The following is a 12,587-nucleotide window of genomic DNA, read 5'->3' as shown; positions in this document are numbered from 1 at the left end:
AGAGCACCAATCAGAGGTATGAAGTTAAACATATATCTTACCTATTTATACACAGGGAAATCTCAACCTATTTTTTTTTTCCTTCACCATACATGCCCTATTCAAAGGATCCAGTGGTCTTCAGGTCATCTGGTTGTGCGCAGGCCCTGGACAGGAGAGGCTGATAAACTTTTCAGTAGCCAACCTCCAGCTCCTGGGGCACTCAGTGGCCCATTAAGTGCAGACTTCTTCCCCATAACTTAGTGCTGGACCCACCTGTAAATCATGCAATGTGCTGTAGTGCTTCCTCACTCACCAAAGAATAAAGGAGACATTTTTCAACAGTTGTTGCATCCTTGGGAAAGAGCCAAACCTCTTTCCCTCTTCAGGGATGATACAGGTCAAAGCTCATTAGCACATGTGATAAGCCCACCCACAGAGCCTCTCTGCTGACTAAGCAGCTTCAGTTAACTAAATATGATGTAAATTTGCCACTGGACTACTGCGCTGAGATGAAGGGCAACTTTGGCAGTACTCTTAACAGTTCCAGCATTTTGAGATTCATTAACCCCTTTTCTGGTGTATATTTATGCCCCAGGGGGATTCCTTTCAAATTGAGCCTGCTTTTCTCTCAGCTTGGCCCTGTTAAAAATTCTGCATAATTTCTATTTTTATTTTCTTACCTGATGCCTACTTTGTTCTTTTGTTATGAGGAATAGGCATAATTAAGCTATAACACTATCTTACCTTTTAAATCTTCACTAAAAAAACAAATACCTTCTCTTCTTCTGGGCATCGTGGCCACTTACTCTATGTTGTTGACCACTTGGTGCTCAACTGACCAAATTTTAACACTAATTCAACCCTACCCCTCTAAAATAAGGAAGTAGTTCTTTCCAGAAAGTCTTTATAAAACACTGATCAGATGTCAATAAAATAGTTTTGAAAAGCTTGCATTTTGTTTTAATCACAATGGCTATATATTTTTTATGGCCACTTGGGTAGTGGTTTAATTTTCCTTAGTTCTGAAACCAATGCAAAGATTTATTTAAACAGAGTAAAATCTCAGCTTCCTTCCTCAGAAGCTTTGGAAAGCAACTTAAATTAGGAGTTGCCACTTCCACCGAGCTTTACACGTTACATCAAGCTTTTAGGGTTTTTAATTTAGATTTCCCTCCTGATTGAAAATTTATGTTTCTTCATCACGAGCATTCAGCTGTGAGTTGTAAATGCACCGAAAAAAGAAAAAGGAAAAAGAAAAGCTTTAGCCAGGAAATAAGACCTAAAAAGGGCCACTTTAATCAGAATCATTCTTTTCCAGTGAAGAATTCTGAAATTGAGCTGAACAGGTGATTTTTTTTCTCAACACCACACAAAAGCAGTTGGGGTTGTGTGGCCAGTGGCAAGGAAGAGAGATTCCTCTGTGAGTCACAGAAATCTCCATGCAAACAAAACTAGCTTGTTTGCAAAACCTCTCTCCTGGCCTCCCTCTACTTCACAGCTCACTAAGAAGCTGGGGGAAAGCCAGTCACCCTTGAATGTAAATAAAAATGAGTGCTGGGTTAGGGAGGGTTCCTTTTATCTCCGCTGGATTTGTGCATAGAGTATTTCATCCTTTAAGGTGTGTAGCAGAATTTACTCACGGGAATAAGGAAATCACTAAAGCTGGTACCCTTCAACATAAAAAAAAAGAGAGTGGCTCATGGATTGAATATTAAACCAAGGAAAGGACTACTTTGATCACTGAGTTTGATCTTGTAACTTGAACTTCAAACATTATCAGATAGTTCAGGAGCTCAGCCATAAAAGTAAGGTTTCAGCCATTAAAAAAATAAAACAGTAGTTCTTACTGTGATCTGTATTTTCCTGAATTTCAAAAGGATTTACATCTGGGGCTTGTTTTGAATGTATCTCTATTTAAGAGGCACCTTGAAAGTTACTTGTTCCTTCCTCTAGTCTATAGACAATGTTATTTTTAATAAACAGGAAAAATGTGTTCTTTTTCTTTTTGAAAAATCACTGTGGTAGTGAATCTCTAATATCTTACTTATGAAGTTAGTCCTCATAATGCTTTTTGGGTACTCCAGGTTTGAGGCTCTGCTTTCTTTACACCCTGTTATTTCTTTAGACTGTGTTATTTCTTTCTTTCTAAATTTTAGCACTTGACATACCAAATATAAAAGTTGCATTTTATTTGACCTTTACCTCCTCCTTTACCACATCCCTACTTCTCTGTTTGGAAAATATTTTCTTCACTTGACAAGCCAAGTTCAGTTCCTCCAGCTTCAAGAGGAACCAAACCACATCTGTCTACTGAGGCAAAAAATGTATTTAACAGAGCACAGCTGGAACCCAGATAACTAAAATCAGTCACCCAGACAATTGCTCCGCTTGATCAATGATCCTCCACTATGGTGGCCTCTCTTGTTTGCATCCCTGAAGACAGTACAATTACATTCTTGAAACAGTTCAGGATTTTAACCCACATTTATTCATTTTTAAACTAAATTTCTTGCTAAATGTGCCCTAACCACTACCTAGATACCCCTTTCAAAGTTTTTTCACCACTAATTTTCCTTTTATTTTGGAACTAATTTTATCCTCCTCTATAAACCACTGAATATATGGCAAGGCATTGGTTGCAGTGATGCAACCACAGTGCTAAATCAGAAAGAAAAATCATTCTTGACATTACATTCAGCTATAACAGATACAATCACAATACAGTCCTAATTTGTGCATACCTAGTCTTCCTGCAACCTTCTAGCTGATTGGCTTTCCAACTAGCCACAACTCTTCAGGGCAGATAGGGTAAGATGTTGGTGTATGGATGGGTGGGCCTTATTTTGTAGACTTTTTACAGCTACTAGCACTTTACCTCTGAAAGCCTCCATTTATAAAATCTTCCTGTAAAAACAAGCCTGATTAATGCATGTTGAAATTGGATGGTGTAAAACCCAGTCACCCCTTTTGTCTGTCAATCCTACAGGTGTACAGATGTCTGTTCCATGGACAGTTCCATGCTCTACAAAGGAAAGCTGCGTGCCAGGTCCCAGCCTTGCACAGCTCCTTTAGCACCCATCCCCAGCAACAGCCTGTTTCCAGTATAAATGACGTGTTAGGATGTCAGAAGTTTCCAGCCAACCATCAAAAATTGAGACTGTCTCAAATTTTAGCACATGCCTAACAGGAGGATCTTGCAGGATCTGACCCTAGGTCACTTTAATCTAACAATTTAATTAATTTTTCTTAGTATTTTGTAAGTTATGGCAGAGGGTGACTTTCAAGGATGCCATACCAGACAGCACTTTTCTTTCCAAATTAGAGATTAAGCCCAACAATACAAATTCAGTGAGAGCCAAGACACATTGCACCCCAACAAGATAAGGTGCTGATGATCATCTGGTTGTTGATACCCTGTCCCTGTGGCAGCAGCAGCTCACAGGACCTGCTGAATCAGAAACACAGAGGGAGCCAGGAGTTGTGTGTTGGTGCTTCTCACAGCACCACCAAAATGCTGTAGCTTCAAGCCCTGTGACATCCACAGTCTGACAGAGATAAATGATGGCTTGGTATGTTTATATTGTTATAGCAATACCCCCAGCAACGTTGTTAGAAAGCCTTACTCATTTTTATTATGGAAAGAATACTGAACTGTGTTTATATTTTCTTTGCATGATTTCTCGTGTGTATGAGAATTATCACAGGAGTGAGTGAGATAACTGTGATTAATCTTACTAGTTCTTTGCTGGAATGAACACGTTGCAGATTTCCATGTTTGTGTAAAAGTCAGTGTAAAGTTTGAAAGTCTGTGACATGCATCAACTGTAAAGATTTCAAACTTAGTCATAGAATCACAGAATATCCTGAGTTGGAAGGGACCCTCAATGATCATCAAAGTGTAGCTCCAGCCCCAAGAATCACACCATGTGCCTGAGACTATTGTCCAAATGCTTCTTGAACGCCTGCCAGGCTTGGTGCTGTGACCACTTCTCTGGGAAGTCTGTCCCAGTGCCTCTGGGTGAAGAAACTTTTCCTAAAAACTTTTACCCTAAACCTTCCCTGACACAGTTTCATACCATACTTAATGTGAGGATAAGTATTATCCTTAACAAAACTACTAGCTAGATGATTCTCAAAGTCTTTTTAAAAGAGATTTAAATATTTTTGCAATATTTAAAGCATATTTTGCTTAACTCTTAAAGCACTGAAATAGCTTTCACTCGTACTCTTTTGTTAGCCATTCACGGGAAGACAAATAAAATCACATCTATTACTTTCTGTCTTCCCATTTCCTACCCCCCAGTCTTCTAGAAATCTCAAGCAACTCTCAAGTCTCACTGGGTTCTCAGTATAAACTTTTTTGTTAACTGTGCCTCCATGGGGTTCAGCCTTTGTACAATAACCCACTTTCGGTGCAATATTGACTTGGCTTTGTTTTTCATCCCCTATATCCTGACTTTTTTTGGCTGTTTTCAAATTAGAGAGAGAGCAGTTGCCCTCAGTAGAAGTAAACATAGTCAACAAGATAGAACGGAAGAGGTAGAATATCCTTGCAGAGCAGAAGCTTATCTAAAGGTCCTAATTTACTTTTTCAATTATTTAAAGCACTTTTAGGTAATTTAATTAAGAACAGAGCTGGGCAAAGAGGATGCATATTGCTATCTTTGTCTTATTCATTTCTGAAGAATTTAGCCAAGTTGAATAAACTGTAGTAAAACTCAATACTCTGATTTAGGTTACTAACTTGGTGTGTGCTTCATTGAAACTGAAAGTGCCTGGCTCAGGAAAGTGAGCTAATCTGCTTACAGTACAATATACAATTACTGAAGAGATGGATTTGCCAGTAAAGATCTGCAGAGAAAGTTGATGGCGTAGTCTGGCTTTGGCATCTTCCTCTGTGGTGAGGAGGGTACCTGTGGGAGTTTTGAATGCTTTCTTAAATGGCATAAAGCCACTGGAAATGTTGGGTTAGGACCTTCTGTTCATGCATGGCATCTTCTAAGGACAGACACATAACAAGCTAAAGGCAGTCATAGAGGTGCATGATGCATGTGTTAAAGGTACACGTGGAACATTTAGGAAAACAAAAAGAGGAAGCTTCTTGTTTGGGCATGCAGTTGCATGGAAGAAACTCATTTTAGTCTAAGCCCTCCTCTGTCTGTGCATATTTTATTAGAGCACCAGTGGGTAAGAACAAAACTAATCCGGCTACAGGATGCAGAAGCCTTCTGTGTCCTCACCAGTATGCCCAAAAATAGGCAGCCCTCTGTCTTTCCCCTCACTTAACTCATGACTCATCTGGGTGCTTCCAGAAGAAGTAGATAATCTGTGCAGAACAACTCTCTGACAGTTCCTGCAGTTTGGATAGAGCAGAGGACCCAGCTCTCTGTGTTTCAGGCCAGGCTGAGGGCATCTGGTGCCAAGGTACCTGAAGCAGCAGAACTGTAGGTGCTACATATGCGCCTACCCCAGCAATAGATCTCTCTCCAGTGGAGTTAGCATGGGCCAGAGACAGTTGCTATTTGGCAGCTAGAATGTGACCACCCTATTTTGTGGAGTAGGAAGGTTTGTATTGCAAATATGGGACATTGTACCTGGAGCCTCAGGGAAAAAGTGTGACTTGGAGCACACTGGTTATACCAGGAGAGAGGTAACCTTCCAGACAAGCTATCTACAGGATTAGGCAGTCCTGAAAACTAGGTGTACATAACCATGGCCTGGAAATAAGATTGGGTCTTTGAAACCAAAATTTGTATTTAGGCACACGAATCTTACAGTAGATTTCTAATACTTGTGAACATACTGGGGTTTTGTTTCATTACTCTTCTACTCTTTCGGGTACACTGTTCTAGTACCCAGGTTTCTTGCTGGTCTGTTCAGGGTTTGAATGCTGTACTTATGGGCTTTTTGAGGGCTGATTTTATTTTGAGGGATTCACTAGGTTGTCATGAGTCAAGACTTTTAGGAGAAAAAGGCTGCAGACCAAGATGAGAGTAAACTAATGCAGTTGTTATAATGCCCAACTTGCTAACTTCTGAAAAGGTGTGAGGACAAAATATGAGGAAATTCATTAAATCAATTGAAAGGAGACAAAAATTAAGTCAGTTAAATAATGCAGAAACTTTGCATATATTGTTCTCTCATTTCTTTCTTTGTGCCAACTTTTTTTTTCCCCAAAATGGCAAATCCTCTCCTCCCTTATCATCCTCAAGGCTCCCTTTGACCCTTCAAGAGGACAGTTGTTTACAGTCATACAGTGAGTCCATATTAGAGCTTGGAATGGTAATTTTGGCATCCTACCACCTAGGCTACAGTCAGAACCTACTAGGTCATGCTATTTCTTGATACGACTAGTACTGTTTTATTATATATCTTCTCAGTCACAAAGCTGTGTGACTGCACTTGATAATAGTAGCCTAGGCTTTTCAGAGAAACATTTACAATAATCAAAAACTCTGCTTAAATTAGAGGATTTTATTTAGTAGAAAGTTGTGCCTTTACTTAAATAAATGCTTTTAATCAAAGATACAACATTCCTCAGAAACTTGTTCCATATTAGAGAGCAATTATTTGAGTATTAGCTTTGAAACTGATTTACACAATTAAAAATTGTACAAAAAAAGTTTCCTTTGGATCTGAACAGGAAATATGAATGTGCAATGAGAAGTATGTGGCGTTACTCAGTTTCCATGGCTATGAACCCTGAAATGTTGAGGTAACAGGAAATTGTTTAGCAAGGTTCTAAATTACCTTCACTGCTAATGCTTCCTCAGAATAAGACTGTAGTTTCCAATTGTTAAATTAGATTATATATTTTCTTTTACCTGTGATAGTGCAACTAAATTAAAAATATACTTTTGAAAAAAGGGGATAATTTGCTGTACACCATTATTTGTGAAATAGTGAGCACTGTCTTATCATTATTTTTATTTTCACAATAAAACTTGCTAAGACTTCATTTGCCATGAAACTGTTTTGTACAATGTAACTAAAAAGCTTAATATTTTGGCAACATGGGAGAGAAGAGATAACTCGAGTGTACATTCATAAATGTAACAAATACGCACTATAAGACATATATATCCCCCATCAAGACAAGGTCGTTTTTATGGGAATGACTTTCCTTGGGCTCCAGGAAAGCCAACATATAGTTACTGCCATTTTAAGAAACAATTTAGAAAAGGGCAATTTAGCCAGCTCAGTAGGTGATATCCACAAAGAAAAGCACTGTTTGTAGGAGCTACTTATTTGGATGTGAGAGGTACCTCATGTCACTTCGCTCCTCATTCCGTTCCGTGTTTGAACATTTGAATCAAAAAGCGTGGAAGTTCAGAGCAAAGGCATGTAAATTCAAATGGGAGTATTTACACAGTAACTGCTTTTAAAATAAAACATTTTTTAAAAAGTATTGTGTCTTCAGAAAATCAGACTGTATATCTGACTTTTATATTAACTGTCTATACAAAAAGAATCTGGAAGAAAGAACAAAACCATGAAATCACTACTGGTAAGTCCTATTTTTTTTAACACACTCTTTCAGTGCTAGGCAGTGAAGATAAACTATGTCTCTGATACTGTTTTTATTACAGGTTTGGATTACAGATTTATTTTCAATGACCTATCAAAATTAACAGGCTCTTTACTGTTCACAGTTTATCAGGATGCCCCAGAGCTACTTCAGCAATGAAGAAAGCAAAGCTGTCTGGAGAACAAATGCTAACAATAAAGCAGCGGGCTAGTAATGGTAAATTTTTAATCATTACTTTCTTAAATACTAGTTCTCTGTAAACTGGACTTATTGTTACTCTTTTGGCTTTTTTTCTACGTGTATAAATCCACTTTGTATAAATTGTGAATTCACTGTCAGTAGAAGTGAAACCAGGTTTTATGCTGTGGAAACCTGAGCCAGGAGTGGAGCAGTCAGATTGGCCTGAGTTATGTCTACATCAATCTGAAACTCTAAAATATTTCAAAGTAGAATATACCATTATAATATTCTGGTTCACATTTTGTTCATCAAAGGTAGATAGTTGGTCTTATATTGTTGCAGGATTCAGAAGAGGAAAATGGTTTATTTCCAGAGTGTCAATTCCTCGTAAGCTCCATTATATTCATTTGGAGCTGTGGTTCTATAACTTCTGGGAGATGGAGATGGCCTTGTGCCATTTCAGCTCCAATAATTTTCAGAGGGAAGTGACATCCTGTTAGGGATATTCAAATTTTGGAGTTGACGAAAAGACAGAACCGGAGTTGAAGAAAATTGTGGATGCCCCCTCCGTGGAAGTGTTCCAGGCCTGGATGGGGCTCTGAGCAACCTGGTCTAGTGAAAGGTGTCCTTGCCCACATCACAGGGGTTGGAACTAGAGAATCTTTAAGGTCCTTTCCAACCTAGGCCATTGTGTGATTCTCTGGCATCCTTCCTGCAGAGTTAGGCACTGTGGAGAAAGGCGTGCAAGAGTACAGAACTGTAAGAACAAGAGAGTGAGAACACCAGTTTCTCTAGCTTTATGTGTTCAGACTTTGACTTCAGAAAAAACAGATTTATATCTTCCCAGGACTGTTTTATACTTTGTCATAGAACTTAAAAGGATAAATACATTAAACCCTTACAGTTTATTCCTGTTTGAATTCTTAGAAATACAGATACCTTTAAAATTCTATTATTCTAATGTTTATGCCACAGAACCTGAGAAATCACTTCTATTTTGCAAATTATTCTATATACAATTATTTAATAACACCCTTCTGAAACATGAACCATTTTGAGCCTCCATCAACCATTACAAACAACTGCAGAATAACACAGAATATCCCAGGTCATCAACAAAGTTTCACTTCTGAATTAATTACAGATTCTTTTGACAATGCTGTAATATGAAGAGATTAGCATAAGTTTTGATTTTTTATTTTCTCGCAGAAGATATGCAAGTGGACACAATCTTTAAATTAAAGTTACATATGGAAGTGGAGTGTAATTTGTTGCTGCAGGTGCATTTCTTATAATATGAAGTTAAATCAATGCATATGAAGTTAAAGGTCTTACTGATTCTCTAGGCATTTTCAACACTTTCACTAGAGAATAACTGCAATTTTAAAAGGAAAAGTAGTGGAAAATACTTTTTTTTAACTTCAGAATAAAAGTTTGAAGAATGCTTCCTTTTTCTTTTTTACTTGAAATAAATTTATTTGCAAATATGGAAGTAATTAATTCACTGAAGACTGCTTTAAACCTTAATTATTTTAACACCCCTTTTATTTTTATGTCACACAGGTATAGAAAATGATGAAGAAATTAAACAATTAGATGAAGAAATCAAGGAACTAAATGAATCCAACTCCCAGATGGAAGCTGATATGATTAAACTCAGAACTCAGGTAACAGTTTTATGAAGCCCTAAATTCAACTGCTTTTTCTACATGACTAATTAAAAGAAATGCAGGAAATATATTGTTCCCTTTTACGTTTCTTATATATTAAGATACCTATCTCTGATTTGCTAATTATAAAATCAGAAAACAGTGTTCATTTTGCAAGTTCCACATCAGTTACCAACAGTTAAAAAAAAAAAAAAAAAAAAAAAGGACTTGGCAAAATACATTCTTTAAAACAATGGCAACAGCACGACCTGTCATGGTCAGCTTTGTATTTCCCCTTGATAAGGTGAGGAAATTAGCTTTGATTTACCCTTTCTAATAGTAGTTTAAATACTGTGTGACATCATGGTCATTAACATAAGTTACAAGGTGAAGGAGTCCAGATGAACAACGTGGCTTTTGCCAGGTCTTACAGGGGCAATTTAGATAGGAAAGTGAATACCTGTTACACTTCATTATGTGATACACAAAGTGCAGCCCTTGGCAGCAGTAGTGGTTCCAGAGATCCAGCTTAGTTCGTTTTATGTTCTACATAAATTTGTTGGGGCGGGGGGGAAGGTGGGGGAAAAAGGAAAATTTAACATTAGCCTATTATTTAAAATCCCTGTATTCAGCAGTCCTAAAATTGAATGGAAAAAGGAAAGGAAGGAAATTAATTGAATTATTTCCCTAGCATTTTCCAGTGTCCAACATACCTTCTGGTGCTTTTATCTTCACATGATTTGAGCACAGACACCAACAGTGAAATTCATCAGTCTTTACCGATCTTTAGTCCCATGACCGTAGTCTTCTCCAGTTGGTCTTGATGGAAACAGAGTAAACCATTCCTTGTTACTTGTCTGCTGCTTGTGGAGAGTACCATGTCCATTCTCCTCCTCCTTCTCCTCTTGTATACTCATAAATAGAAGGCAGAATCTACCTTTCCAACTTGATTTTTCTTTGACTTCTAAACTTTACCCAAATCGATACTGAAACTTTGCTTCTACTTTATGCCTGTATTCAGGGTTCTGTTGTCTTTATTCAACCTTTATAGGATTTGACTTACAGTTTTATGAGTTTTTCTGATGTGACCAAATACAACCATAGGGTAATGAGGACAAAATCTGCAGGAATGTAAAGCAAGAAGAATAATCAATGGCAGAAAAATTACTCTGGAAAAATTTGGTCATAAGTTTTAAATCTGGCAACCTTCCAATTGCCTAATGTTTTCATTTGCTAATATACTGTAGATGCTATCCACATACAGACTGATGTAGCTTTTAGCTCAAGCAGGGCACCATGCAAGGTCAGAGCTAATTTGTCTGGTCACCTGGGAACACAGCAGACCACGCTCTCAGTTGTCTTCACCCATACATGTAGTCAGGCCACAGGGCTATATGCAAATATTCTTCAGTTCCTTCAGTTTTACAAGTCATTGTATGTACTGAAAACCTTTTTGAATTTGTACATACATTGCAATAATATGCAGCTGTTCAGCTTTCAAAAGCAGCCCTGTGAATTTGCACAGAATCAAATTATACTTAAAAAGAGCAAGGATCTGTGCATGTTTACTTAATTTTATATATATATATATATATATATATATATATATGAAAATATAAGAAAAGCATGACTTATTGCAGAATGTCCCTAGGATTGGCTCCTAGGAGTTTAATTGCATGGGTGAACTTGCAGAACTAAGGTCCTTCTTAAGGCTTTTCAACTGTACAAGAAAAGCTCTAAAGGAGTGGATAAAAATCCAAGTTCATTCACTCACTGTTACCAGCATTAAAAGACAAGCTGTTAAAGTTATGCAACAGAGAGTTGGAACAACGAGCCTTAACAACGATAAGAATTGCAGACTCAAGCAGAACCTTTCTAAGCATGAATGAATAGATCTTTTCTCCTTCCCTGGTATTTCTGTTATCTCTCCCTTCAGAGTGCATGCTTTATCCTGGCTTGCCTTATATTACATTGTACACAAATTTGTCCATTTTAGATTACCACAATGGAGAGCAACCTGAAGACAATAGAAGAGGAGAACAAAGTAATTGAACAACAAAATGAGTCTCTTCTTCATGAATTGGCCAATTTAAGCCAGTCTTTAATTCATAGTCTAGCTAATATCCAGCTGCCACATATGGTAAGTGATTGAGAGCACAAGTTAAGGAATTTGGCGATCTTCAGTTCACTTCATACAATAGATACCTTTTTTTATGTTTATGTTTCATCAACCAGTTGGATATTTGTGGTAACAGCACTGAAACCATAGAGATACATTTAACTGCTAAGAGACATGGAGGGCCTGTTCCAGTGTATCCTGTAAAATTAAGTAAGAACTAAATAGGCATTTTAAATATTATAAAAAATGGTGGCAATATGCCTTGCTAATATGTTATGCTTAAATGAATATACGATTAAGAAAATAAAAGTTGTATATGAACTACTATTTAATATCTCGTAGGAACCAATCAATGAACAAAATTTTGATGCTTACGTGACCACTTTGACGGACATGTATACAAATCAAGATCGTTATCAGAGTCCAGAAAATAAAGCCCTACTGGAAAATATAAAGCAGGCTGTGAGAGGAATTCAGGTCTGAACAGCTGCTATAGTGATGAAAATCTTGCTTAAAAAAAGGATGCCTCTTGTTTTTTGCTGCTGTAATTTACCAGAAAGTGTTATATATTTATTTCTGTTTGAAACAGTGTTATGCTTACAAGACTTCATAATGATTTTATGTCTTGCTTTAAAGATAGTAACTGCAGAATAGTTTTTTGAATACATTCACATTTTGTACGTTTTCATATAAGCTGACATAGTGTGATATGCCATGTAATGTTTATAGCTGCTAATGTATGCACATTTTTGGGGTATATATATTTCTGAAGAGGTAAGCTGATCAAAATAAATAGAGTGTAAATTCTTTTTAATGCTTTAGTGATTAAATGTTTTAGTATTTTGAACTGAAATGGACAAAAAAAAAAAACAGCTTTGAATGACAATGTTGCGGTCTGCGGCCACTTTTTAAACACTATCATTTTGCCTCATGTTCGAGGATTTTATGGGATTTAAGAAATACATTTTGTGTGCATATTGTTTCATAGCAAGAATTGGTTGCAAAAATGCTTTATTTTTGAACAATGCTTGAAAATATTATGTGACTTTTGTTTTTGAAGGATGGTGTGTGGTGGGGGCAATAAAATGAGGTTTTTTGAATTCCAAGAAAATGGCATGGATTAGATGTA

The 12,587-nt window shown here is 37.1% G+C and overlaps 1 protein-coding gene across 18 annotated transcripts in view; it reads left to right on the top strand.

Annotated features, from left to right (window-relative positions):
* Nucleotides 1-12,587, top strand: part of MYT1L (myelin transcription factor 1 like) — a 299,623-nt gene that overhangs the window by 285,032 nt on the left and 2,004 nt on the right. For 12 of the 18 annotated variants that reach the window (XM_050316721.1, XM_050316729.1, XM_050316722.1 and 9 more), the window contains 4 exons: nucleotides 7,635-7,726; nucleotides 9,254-9,363; nucleotides 11,336-11,479; nucleotides 11,801-12,587. The exon at nucleotides 11,801-12,587 is cut by the window's right edge and continues 2,004 nt beyond it. In XM_050316721.1, coding sequence (XP_050172678.1) covers nucleotides 7,635-7,726; nucleotides 9,254-9,363; nucleotides 11,336-11,479; nucleotides 11,801-11,941 — 487 coding nt within the window. In that variant the 3' untranslated portion in view covers nucleotides 11,942-12,587. The remainder of the gene's footprint in view (nucleotides 1-7,634; nucleotides 7,727-9,253; nucleotides 9,364-11,335; nucleotides 11,480-11,800) is intronic. The other 6 variants (XM_050316731.1, XM_050316728.1, XM_050316723.1 and 3 more) reach the window with 1 other exon arrangement.

Source organism: Myiozetetes cayanensis, unplaced genomic scaffold, assembly GCF_022539395.1.
Source record: "Myiozetetes cayanensis isolate MyiCay16 unplaced genomic scaffold, myiCay2020 scf2-11, whole genome shotgun sequence".
In the NCBI taxonomy this organism is placed as follows: domain Eukaryota; kingdom Metazoa; phylum Chordata; class Aves; order Passeriformes; family Tyrannidae; genus Myiozetetes; species Myiozetetes cayanensis.
The sequence above is the reverse complement of the archived record's forward strand: the minus strand, read 5'-3'. Positions and strand labels throughout refer to the sequence as shown.